Source organism: Onychostoma macrolepis, chromosome 04 (assembly GCF_012432095.1).
Source record: "Onychostoma macrolepis isolate SWU-2019 chromosome 04, ASM1243209v1, whole genome shotgun sequence".
Lineage (NCBI taxonomy): Eukaryota > Metazoa > Chordata > Actinopteri > Cypriniformes > Cyprinidae > Onychostoma > Onychostoma macrolepis.
In genome coordinates this window covers 117590-130578 of record NC_081158.1, presented here as the reverse complement: position 1 = coordinate 130578, position 12989 = coordinate 117590, and the positions used below count along the sequence as shown (strand labels likewise).

General features: G+C 34.1%; 1 protein-coding gene across 5 annotated transcripts in view; it reads left to right on the top strand.

Moving 5' to 3' along the window:
• LOC131539043 (NACHT, LRR and PYD domains-containing protein 3-like) overlaps positions 1–12989 on the top strand; it is a 176297-nt gene that overhangs the window by 119162 nt on the left and 44146 nt on the right. For 4 of the 5 annotated variants that reach the window (XR_009270765.1, XR_009270764.1, XR_009270763.1 and 1 more), the window contains one exon: positions 8496–8669. Coding sequence is in view for 2 of the 5 variants with exons in the window: in XM_058773327.1 (XP_058629310.1) it covers positions 8496–8669 (174 nt within the window). In the remaining 3 variants the exon portion in view is untranslated. Of the gene's footprint in view, positions 1–8495; positions 8762–12989 lie in introns of those variants that run through there. The other variant, XM_058773328.1, reaches the window with a different exon arrangement.

The window sequence follows — 12989 nt, the reverse complement described above, 5'->3', positions numbered from 1 at the left end:
CAGAAGAGTCAAGACATCATGGGTGCAATATCCAAAATATCCAAAAATGCAACAGGAAACTAACCCAGGAAAACAGACAGCAGAAACTGCATGAGAAAACACAAACAGACTGAGCAACAATGAACGGACAAAGACAAAGCAAACATGGTGACAATATTACCAGTCAAATTATTTAAACAGTAAGATTTGTGTAGAACAGTAACAGTAAGAAGTGTCTTCAGCTCACAAGCCTGCATTTATTTGATCCAAATACAGCAAAAACAGTACATTATATTTATTATAATATATTGGTACATATTTGTACTATTCAAATAAATAAAGTATAGAAATATGATTATCCTCAGTCAACATTTAAATGCAATGAAAGGTTGTATCATATTTCAAAATTTGCAAACACATTTTATTCTGAGTTATAGTTTGGGACAAGTAAATGTTAAACTTGTCACAACACATTATCGAATGCCAATAAGAAACATTACACTGATAAAGTACTTGCTTTCAGGGCTCCTGTTTGTATAAACAAAAGCTTTTTCCTCTCAGCTGTTTCTGGCGGTAATACAACTCTCCTCAGCTGTTCTGAGGTAAATACAAGGCTTATTCACAGCATTCCAAAACGAAAAGTATCCAGATGAAGCATTGCTGCTTTGTTACTGGTTTACGCCACTGCATTTGTAATAACAATAGTGAGCACCTCTGACCCAATTAAAGATAATGAGACCAGACAAAAAACTGGACATGTTGGTTTCATACGGATTACTTTATCACAGAATATTTGTTTTCGGTAAGACTTACATTTAACAGTAGACATGTCAAGCTTTCTATAGATATATTTCATGTCTCTGTGAAGTATTTGCTGAGTTACAGTTCATTTTAGTGACGTTTTTCAAAAGCAGTTCATGGAGACGGAGAAGACAGAGAGCACTGTATGTTTTCTTTATTCTTCAAAGCACAAAGTTTAGTTTATTATGAGTGTATACAAATAAAAGTAGATTAGATCAATGGTGTATTGTCATTAGAAGGCAGAGTAATTGTTTATTTTGGCTATCAGGAAAAAATTGCCTCAAAAGCATATCTTTTGCAACTAGAGGGTTAAGCCCTGTGTTTCCCAGTCCATGTGTCCTGTATTAAAGCACAATTGTGTTCTGTATGTCTCTCAGCACCCTTTAGCCTGTTAGATTAAAGATTGGTTATTTTGAGTTTACTTCTCATCTCCTACTTCCCTTGTGTGATTGACAAATACTGTTTTGTTCTCCAACATACAGTTCTGTAACCAGCTCAGTGTTGTGAGATTTGTCAGGTCACAACTAAACTCTGTCAGAGATTACCCAGTAACAATGAGCAGGATTCTGAAGTGTTGCTTTGATGGACTGAAGAATCCAAACTGTCAGCTGCAGATACTGAGGTAAATGGTGTTTGTTAAAATAAATAAAAACCTAAGTGCTATTGTCACTGTGATGTATTTCAGAACAACAGCAACAGTTGTTCATTTACATGCTATCGCTCATGATCAATGTTAATGTTTTAGCATAAACAGTAAGTGTTACTCAATAACTCATCTTATACAACTGCTGTGACTTTTCACTTATAACTAGTGCTCAGATTAAAAATGCTAAGCCATAACCTTATTATTCTTTTTATCATTATTCTTTTTGTTTTGATTCAGTTATCAGTTTATACTGGCAATAAAAGTTACTGCATTCTGCTTCAATCCCACATTTCAACTATTATAAAAAGTATTTCAACAAATACAACAAAACATTTTCTTGTTAATTCACATGAAGTATTATGACAAAATGCATTATGAAGAAGAGTTATTCTCAGGTGCATTAATCATATTAGCATCATGCTTCATAGAAATTTATGAGATTAATAGTGCACTTTTAGAACTCACTTCAAACCAACATGCTTTGTAATCTTTTCATACATGTTATTGGTCTTACTGTTGTTAAATATGCTATTATATTTTTATATCAATTAAATGTTTTCAGATGAACATTTCAACTCAAGAAATCACAAGAATATCTATGTGTTTATTATCTTATATAATCTATAGTCTGTTGTCAAGTTTATTTCTTGTAAAAGCCTTAACATGTATTCTCTGGCTGAAACTCACCTTGTTTGTGATGTTACAACTCTCTGTTCAAGTTGCCAGGTATTTCAGATAATACACATTAGTAAATGAGTAAAAGTTTTATTTTTATTTGTCTATATACATTGAAGTGTTGGACATTATAAAGTAGCAAAAAGCAATGGCTCTATTTTTTTGACTGTATTTTCTTTAAAATAAACATTGTGCCGCTGTGGCAACACTGGTTCGCTGATCATAACAATGATAGATAACCTTCTTCGCTGCATGACAGAAAAAGTATTAAATATCAAACCATTAATTTGCATTAAAAATATTAACAGTAAACTTTTAGATTAACGCATGTGTTAGTCAACTGACATATTATAACATGGAGAAATGCAACATTTGAACATCTTTAACCTTCTTTTTAATTGATTGGTCAATAATTGTGATTACAACACAAAGCTGAGGTAGACCAGCCTTAAAAAATAAACTTTTTAAACATTTTATCATCCAAACAAACCAAAGGGTGTGTTATGAAGTTCAGCAGAGCGGCATGAAGAATATCATACAACATTGCCTGTACAGCTGCAGGGTGACGTGTCCTGAATCAAAGTGATAAAGTAAACAGAGTTTTGAGTAATGCACACAAATTACCTCAAATCAGTATCCAGAAGATTTATGTGTATTTAAGCTGTAAACAAAAATGTTAGTTTTAATGACAGTTTAGAGCCAATAATTGGACTGTACAACTGTTGCTGTATCAGTTTCTGTTTGTCACAGTAATATAATATACACATTACTTCTGATTGCAATGACCATTCAATTCAGTAGTATTCAAAGACCTATGTGCCTCTATTTCTGCTTAACCTGCACAAAAAAACCTGCTTGAACCAGCCTAAACAGTCAAATAGCTGCGAGCTAATGCTGAGGTGTTATGATGTTCTAATATGAACACATTAATATGAATGATTTTTCACAATAAATTGGTAACAGAAACACAGAGAAAGAAGCTCTTTCATCAGGAATGTCATTATCTTGCAAACCAAGTGTTCTGTGTGCAAATCCCATCTATTTGTTATGACTTGACAAGAAATGAAAACACTGTCACATTTGTAAGTCTAGTGTGATATGCCATAAGCATTAGCAAAATCACATCAACAAAAAAGTCCATGACAACCATCTGTTAAACTTTTTTTCATCAAGCAGAGACCAGGAGACTAAGAACATCTGTCTGCTGCAGTCATCCAAGTTAACTAAAGTGATACATTGTGTTATATAATTTACAGTGCTTAATGGAAACAGCATGATATAAACAAAGCATGCAAATTAAGTATTCAATGAAAATTTAACCATTCTAATCCATCAGCCTAACTGAAAGTTGAACCAAGAGATAAACAAAGGTGAGATGTCATCTGCATTTGACTTACAGAGAACAGGAACTGACAGGAACCTCTTGCACAATTTGTATATCACAAGTTCATCTGATGTCATCATTTTCACCATAAATGTTCACAATGTATATAACTTCTTCAGTTTGTATACTGTTACATTGGAATAGATTTAACCCTCTGGGGTCTGAGGGTTTTCCCCAGAGAAGTTTTGACATGCCCTGACATTTGTGCTTTTTCAGTTGCTTATAAACATTTTTGATGGCTAAAGTCCAAAAACACTGTATTCAGCAAACTGGGCTACACAATATGTGAGCATATGCACATGATTGTGTTTTTGAGAAAACAACGTTTATGTCTTAGACAAAAAACCAAAATTTTAAAGTAACTGAAATAAGGCCATAAACACATACAGAACATTTGTTCACAAGACTTTTGAGAACTGGATCTTGTAGCCTATAATATTTGCTTCAAAATGATCTGAAAATAATCTAACTCACTCATTCAGAGAAAAAATATATTGATTTAAATTTTCTAAGTCACTTTTTGAGTAAAGGCTCTATGCAAGACGACTCACACAAGACAAAGGCATAAAGAGCTCCATAATGAGCCATTGAGTCAGGTGTGTGACTGAGAGGAAGATTACAAGAAATAATGTGAGGAAAAAGAAATGTGTATACATATATACATAAAATAACTTGAGATTCACTGAGTTAAACAGTTTATTAGAACAAACAAACAAATAAACAACAGAAGAGTCAATACATTGTGGGTGCAATATCCAAATGCAGAAACTGCATGAGAAAACACAACAGACGTGAGCAACACAATGAACGGACAAAGACAAAGCAAACATGGTGACACACACAGTACCAGTCAAATTATTTAACAGTAAGATTTGTAATATTTTATATATTTTTTTATAAGAAGTGTCTTCAGCTCACAAGCTGCATTTCTTTTGATCCAAAGTACAGCAACAGTACATTATTTGTATTATAATATATAGGCCTACATATTGTTACTATTCAAAATAAATAAAGCACCCCACTAAAATTAATAACAATTAGTGAGCATGTTGATAGACTTATCAGAGCAACTATATTATTACATTAGCAATCACCAATATTGAGGATTTTATAACATAGATGCACACATGCTTGCATGTAATATCATACAACAACATTTTATAACAGAAACAAATTATTATTGTTGTTTATTATAAACATGTTTGAGCAGGTATTTGCAAACAGAGTAGGCTACTTCACAGTAAAGATATTCAAACTTTCTTAGACATTACTTTTATATCATTGTTTATAGAACATATAACTATCCTCACCTCACTGATTTCACACATATTCTGCAGTTATAGTTTGGGACAAGTTCATAGTAAATGCTATAACTTTGTCACAACAACACATTATGCCAATAAGAAACATTACTTAGGTATGAAGATCTCTTCCTGCCGGCTCCAGCTGTCTTCTGTTTGTGAGGTAAACAAATCTCACAGATTCTGTAAATAACTTTTTCCTCAATAAAATACAAATTTGAAACTGAGACTGCTCACATCAAAAGTAACAACTGATTGAACGTTACTGTGCTTCATCAAATGAAAACAGCATCGATTAGTTAAGAAATATATTGGTTCATAAAAATAAGAATCTATTAAAACAGAAATCTTTTATTTATTTTATTTATTTTTTATCAGCCAGCATTTTTGTTGTTTTAAGTGTCCTGCTGTCACTGACACTTCTGTTCTCTTCATAAAGAAATAAATGCATAAAATATTTTCGCTGTTCATTATTAAAATGAAAACGTGAACAAAAATAAAAGCTTAAATGTTATTATAATTAAAATACAAAATGTAAATGACAATAATAGATTATGACAGATTTTTTTTAACCTGTCCATCAAAAGCTGATAATATTAAAGTCAACACATGTTCAGACATCCTTTTGATGACAAAAATATGACAATCAAATGTTAACAAAATCATTCACACACAGTTTGAGTAACTCAATTGCATTGCTCTAGTCTAAACTCACAAACAAACAGACAATACATAGTATCACCATCTCCCTCTAGACAAGACAACACTGAATTTAAAGGATGGCCCACATTTGAACAAAACCAAATACATACAGACATGAAACACTCCTGTTAACATCATTTGACTAAAATTAGAGCCATGGATAACTTTGTTAACCCTCTGGGGTCTGAGGTCATTTTGGGGCCCTTGAGGTGTTTTGACATGCCCTGATATTTGTGCTTATTTCAGCTACTTAAAACATACTATTGACCAACATGTAATTTTTTTTTTGTATTCAGCACAAACTGTGCTACAATAATATGTGACCAAGATGGATGTACATGTTTGCATTTTTTAGAAAAAAAAATATTATGCGTGGTTAGTAAGTTTTGGGAAATAAAAGGTAGCTGAAATAAGGCCATAAAACCCACACTAAATAGTTCTGAATAAGACTTTTGAGTAATCAGTCTTGTAGGCTAGAATATTTACTTTAAAATGATGTGAAAATCATTCTGCTTACTCATTCACAGAAAACAATATATTGATTTAAAATTTTCAAGACATGTTTTGTGGTCGAGGGTCTATATGCGAGGGAGTGGCAATGGCCATGAATATTAAGTGAGTCTCACCTGAGAGACAAAGGGCCCTCCCCTAATGGCCCATCAGTGTGACTGTGACTCTGAGGCAGGCAAGAGGGAATGTGAGGAGATTGAAAAAAAGGGTTTTTTAAATTATTTGTATTTTATTTACAACACAGTATAATCAAAACATACATAATGAAGGTCAAAGACACATTATTGTGCACACTGATCTAACCACAGAGATGTGAACAGACTTTGAGTCATTCCTGCAACAGATTCTGTTCAACAAGTGAAACAAGTAAATCATACCTGATATTTACGTGTGTTATGTTTCTACTTCTTTCCATGGATTCAAGAAGAAAAACACATAATCAGTAGAAAAGGAGCTTGTTTTAACATAGAATATCAGTGTAGTTGAACATCTGATGTTGGTGCAGCGCTCTCAGAGGAAAACAGTTTGAAGAGACATCAGGATACATCTGGTGCTGGTATCTGATTCAATAAAATACAAACAAAAAACATTTGTGAGCATGTTAATATCAGGAACATCTGTATATATATATATATATATATATATATATATGGTTTTGTAGCCATAGACTCACACATGCTTTGTACTATCATAAAAAGAGAAAGAAATCTTATATCTGAGAAACTAATTATTATTGTTTAGCACGTTATTAAAATCTATTTCTGAACAGAGTAGGCTATTAATAATAAACATGTACTAAACATACTTAGACTCGTAGCATTCATCACAGTGATTACTTTTATTGTTTTATATAGAGCATGAAAACATCATCGGTAAGAAATTTAAATACATGAATTGTTTATCATATTCAAAATGTTTTACACTATTTCAAACACTGTAGTCAGGAATTATAGTTTGGGAAAAACCCAACTATGATTTTGTAGTCATAGTCTAGTATGTATGATTTTATAGTAGTCTATGATATGATTGTAGCCACAGACTCAAGCATGCTTTGTACAATAAAAGGATGTACTTTGTACTATAAAAATGATATTTTATATCTGAGAAACTAATTATTATTGTTTAGCACGCTATTAAAATATATTGTGAACAGAGTATTAATAATAAACATGGTCTAAACATTCTTAGACGTAGCATTCATCATGTTGTCGTTGGGAAAACCCAACTAACTGTTTATGTCACAATAAAACGGTAACTAATGCAAAAAGAAACATTGCTTACTCATCAGATTGCTCTCTACTGGATGAAATCATGTTCTTCTTTCGAGGAAATCCTGCCTTTACTCAGCGTGTCTTCTTCCAGAAACAACAGTAGCAGTCACCACATTAGATGAGTCAGACGGAAAGATTGAACATCGTGTTGGTTTTATATATGAGTATTCACTGACACAGTTCATTTTAGTTAACCCACCCTTAAACCTACCCATACCACCAAACCTGTCCCTAACCTTACCCGTATCCCACCTCAATAGCAGCAAAAGTGTTTTGTAATACAGGAACACAATAAGTACATTGTACTTATTTTTGATAGTACATCGTAGTTAAGGCCACCTATATGTGGACCCAATAGTCAAAACAGTTTTTTCCATCTCAGACTTTTAGCTAAAGTGAAACCATTTCTTTCTTTGAAAGATTTTGAAAGGGTTATTAATGCTTTTATTTCATCGAGGCTCCATTATTGTAACTCCCTTTATATGGGTATTAACCAAGCATCACTTAATTGACTCCAAATGGTACAAAATGCTGTTGCTAGGCTCCTTACTGGTGTGCGAAAACGAGAGCACATTACCCCAGTTTTAATATCTATGCATTGGCTCCCAATTCGATATAGAATTGACTTTAAAGTCCTGTTATCTATCGGACTTATCTACTCACAATCCTGGAAGGTCTCTTAGGTCTTCCAACCAGAGACTTTTAAATGTTCCCAGGGCTAAATTGAAATCAAGAGGCGACCGAGCCTTAGCTGTTGCTGCCCCTAAACTCTGGAACAGCTTACCGGATTTTATTAGAACTGCCTCTACATTGAATGAGTTTACAGCCAAACTCAAAACCCATCTTTTCTCGTTAGCCTTTAATTGTAGTTAAATGTGTGGTGTCAGCTTTGTTCTGTGTTGTAATCTATGTTGCTTTGAGTATTAATGTTGTTGATTTTTTTTTTTTATTGACTGTACAGCACCTTGGTCAACTATCGTTGTTTTTATTGGTGCTATATAAATAAAGTTGAGTTGAGAATTTTTTAAGGGGGGAAAAAAACAAAACAAAAAAAAGGGGTTATAACAGTGACCTCAGAAGAAGCCTTGCATGACATTGAGACAAATAAGAATATTTATGATAACTGAAAAGAAACAGCAGAATTGCCATGTGCCTTTTCGTGGATCTACAAGACATTTGATTGTCTGATTGTCAAACTAATGTCATGTGGACTATTGTGTTTGTAGATTGTCTGGATGTATGGTGACAGAGGAAGGCTGTGGTTATGTGTCTGCAGCTCTGAGTTCAAACCCCTCACACCTGAGAGAGTTGGATCTGAGCTACAATCACCCAGGAGATTCAGGAGTCAAGCTACTCTCTAAAAAACTGGAGGATCCAAACTGCGCACTGGACAAACTCAAGTATGTTGAGTATGATATTTCAAGCATAAACAGGGCTCTAGACCAGGGGCATCAAACTCAGTTCCTGGAGGGCAGTATACACACTATAGGAGCAAAACTATTAAATCTAGGATTTTTTTCACTCTTGTTTGTGGTCTCTCACATTTTGAAGATCTTATAAGATTTAAAAAATATTTTAGTGTGTACCTAGCATAAGCCTGAAGGACTTTATTAGCTGGATCAGGTTTAATTATGGTTGAATCTAATCTCTGCAGGGCTGTGGCCCTCCAGGAACTGAGTTTAACACCACTGCTTCAGACTCATTACTCCCACTGGTCACACCGGTGCAACTAACTTTGTCTGTGTTTGTGCCGGTGCAACCAACTGAGAATCTTGACATTGATGGCAATCGTATCACCATCAATCATAAATGATAGATAGTGGACTGAAGCAATTTTGTCAGCCGTCCTTTTTTTATTATTATTAATAAATTGGGCACAGGCCATGTCGTTGGCATAAGTTCTAATGTGAGCATGTTGCATTCCTTGTGTAAATAATAATTATATATATGGGTTAAAAATTTGATTCGGAGTAAATTGAGGAGAACAGAACTTTAGTCTTATTATTGTTACATTTTTACATTTGCATTGACAAAGAAATGTACAATTAAAACTGTGAAACAGTACAAAGCAACAAATTAAAAACAGAAGTTTTTTTGTCTCTCTCACTGTTGAGTCTCTCTCGCACCCATGGGCGAACAGTGCATTTGTAATTTAAACAACGCTGTGCTGGACGTGAAAATGATAACTGTGTCGGGCTGAAACTAGCAAAAAACACTTGTGTGGTGCCTGGCATCACATTGCGTCGGGTGTATAATATGTGTTTCAGGAAAGCACCACTTCATATGCCTCTGCGTGTCATTCACTTCAACTGTAAATAACAACTGTAACAGATTATTTAGCTTTAGTTCTGTAACCGAATGTCTTGTTGAGTTCACTTTACAAAGAAACTGATCAAACATTCTTAAACCACACAAAACCAATCTAACACTTCAATCAATGAAATGCTTGGTTTTAATTAGGTAATGTTGCAGTACAACGTTTGGTCACACTTTATATTAGGTGGCCTTAACTATTATGTACTTGTGTACATCAAAAAAATAATTACACATGACAAGATGTACTTATTGTGGTCATATTGTATTTCAAAACACTTTTGCTGCTATTGAGGTGGGACATGGTTAACCCTCTGGGGTCCGAGGTCATTTTGGGGCCCTTGAGATGTTTTGACATGCCCTGATATTTGTGCTTATTTCAGCTACTTAACCCTTTAAAACCTAAGGGTAAAATAGGTCATTTTCACACATTTTGTTTATTTGACTGTAAAATTCTAAAAGAATGTGCTATTATCAAGTGCAAGGTGTCATTTTTTTCAGAAAACAAATGGCTTTCCAAAAAGTACAGTTTTTGACCATTAATCTTGTGTTTTGAGTTTGTAAACAGAATTTAAATAGACAAAAATAAAAAAAACGGAATTTATTTTTTATTATTATTTAGAAAAAAAAGAGAAAAATCATGATCGAAATAATCCAACACTTCTTACTTCAAAATTCAACTATAATACATATATACAAGTATTTTTGGGACACTGGGTTGCACAGTTTTCATTCAGGAGGCTTTTTTGTTCATACACGCACACATTTACACATGCATGTACATGCGTGCACCCATTCATTTACATGGGCGGACTCATTTAGTGACGCACATACCACATGTGAAAAAGTCTCACTCAGCCTGCTCCCAAAGTCTCATCAAAAATCATCCTAATCGACTCTTATGCAGTTTACTCCTCCTTGACCATGTTTTTGTTCATTTTGTTTATTATTTTATGCAATAACAAACTCTGCGCTCCCTATCTCTCCATTCAAATTCTCCCTTCCCGCTCTCCCGGAAATCTGCCGTCATTTGTTCACGGAGCGCAATAAATTACCGTAATAAGCCATATATTGCCGAAAAGCGCATGTTGTCTGCTATCAGGAGCAATTTGAATTATTTTGATAGTCCAAACGGTAGAAGAGTTATGGTAACATGAATACAGCTTGGTCTGATGTGTCGGCGCCGACACAGCCGGTTTTAAAGGGTTAAAAGATACTATTGACCAACATGTAATTTTTTTTGTATTCAGCACAAACTGTGCTACAATAATATGTGACCAAGATGGATGTACATGTTTGCAGTTTTTAGAAAAAAAATATTATGCATGGTTAGTAAGTTTTGGGGAAAAAAATGTAGCTGAAATAAGGCCATACAACCCACACTAAATAGTCCTGAATAAGACTTTTGAGTAATCAGTCTTGTAGCCTAGAATATTTACTTCAGAATTATGTGAAAATCATTCTGCTTACTCATTCACGGAAAACAATATATTGATTTAAAATTTTCAAGACATGTTTTGTGATCGAGGGTCTATGCGAGGGAGTGGCAATGACCATGAATATTAAGTGAGTCTCACCTGAGAGACAAAGGGCCCTCCTCTAACGGCCCCTAATGGCCCATCAGTGTGACTGTGAGGCAGGTAAGAGAGAATGTGAGGAGATTGAAAAAAAGGGTTTTTTAAATTATTTGTATTTTATTTACAACACAGTATAATCAAAACTTACATAATGAAGGTCAAAGACACATTATTGTGCACACTGATCTAACCACAGAGATGTGAACCGAGTCATTCCTGCAACAGATTCTGTTCAACAAGTAAATCATACCTGATATTTACGTGTGTTATTTAAGTGTTTCTACTTCTTTCCATGGATTCAAGAAGAAAAAAAAAAACAATCAGTAGAAAATGAGCTTGTTTTAACATAGAATATCAGTGTAGTTGAACATCTGATGTTGGTACAGCGCTCTCAGAGGAAAACAGTTTGAAGAGACATCAGGATTCATCTGGTGCTGGTATCTGATTCAAAATACAAACAAAAAAACATTTGTGAGCATGTTAATATCAGGAACATCTGTATATATATATATATATGTTTTGTAGCCATAGACTCACACATGCTTTGTACTATCATAAAAAAAGAGAAAGAAAGCTTATATCTGAGAAACTAATTATTATTGTTTAGCACATTATTAAAATCTATTTCTGAACAGAGTAGGCTATTAATAATAAACATGTACTAAACATACTTAGACTCGTAGCATTCATCATGTTACAGTGTACACTCATATTACTTTTATTGTTTTATATAGAGCATGAAAACATCATCGCGCCGTAAGAAACTTAAATACAATGAATTGCCTATCATATTAAAAATGTTTTACACTATTTCAAACACTGTAGTCAGGAATTATAGTTTGGGAAAAACCTAACTATGATTTTGTAGTCATACAGTCTAGTATGTATGATTTTATAGTAGTCTATGATATGATTCTGTAGCCACAGACTCAAGCAAGCTTTGTACAATAAAATGATGTACTTTGTACTATAAAAATTATATTTTATATCTGAGAAACTAATTATTATTGTTTAGCACGCTATTAAAATCTATTTGTGAACAGAGTATTAATAATAAACATGGTCTAAACATTCTTAGACGCGTAGCATTCATCATGTTGTCGTTTGGGAAAAACCCATGAACTGTTAGTAAATCTGTTCAAGTTTATGTCACAATAAAACGGTAACTAATGCAAAAAAGAAACATTACTTACTCATCTCCTCTGCTGGATGAAATCGTGTTCTTCTTTCGAGGGAAATCCTGCCTTTACTCAGCGCGTCTTCCAGAAACAAACAGTAGCCGCTACCAGGATCTCAGCTCTTTGTTTGTGTTGTTGAGCGTTTGCACGCGCGAATGCACCACGCGGCTATTTATATATGAACAGCGCAAGGCGCGCGGGGGCGGGGTCGCATTAGCGATAATGAGTCAGACGGGACAGAATGAACATCGTGTTGGTTTCATACTGATTACTCCATCAGAGAATGTTTGTTTTCGATAAGACTTGCTTCATTTCAAAGTAGACACTTCAAGCTTTCTATAGATATATTTCTCAAGTCTCTGTGTGAAGTATTTGCTGAGTTACAGTTCATTTTAGTGACGCGTTTCTAAAAGCAGTTCGCGGAGACGGAGAAGACAGAGAGCGCACCCTGTTTGTTTTCTTTATTTTTCAAAAGCACAAAGTTTAGTTGTTATTATGAGTGTATACAAATAAAAGTAGACCCATTACAGATTCGAATGGTGTATTGCTCTTATCTGTACGATCAAAAATGGCAGAGTAATTCAAACTCATTTCGGCCTTATCAAGAAAATCTGCCTCAAAACGCGTATACGCGTTTGTCGACCCCAGAGGG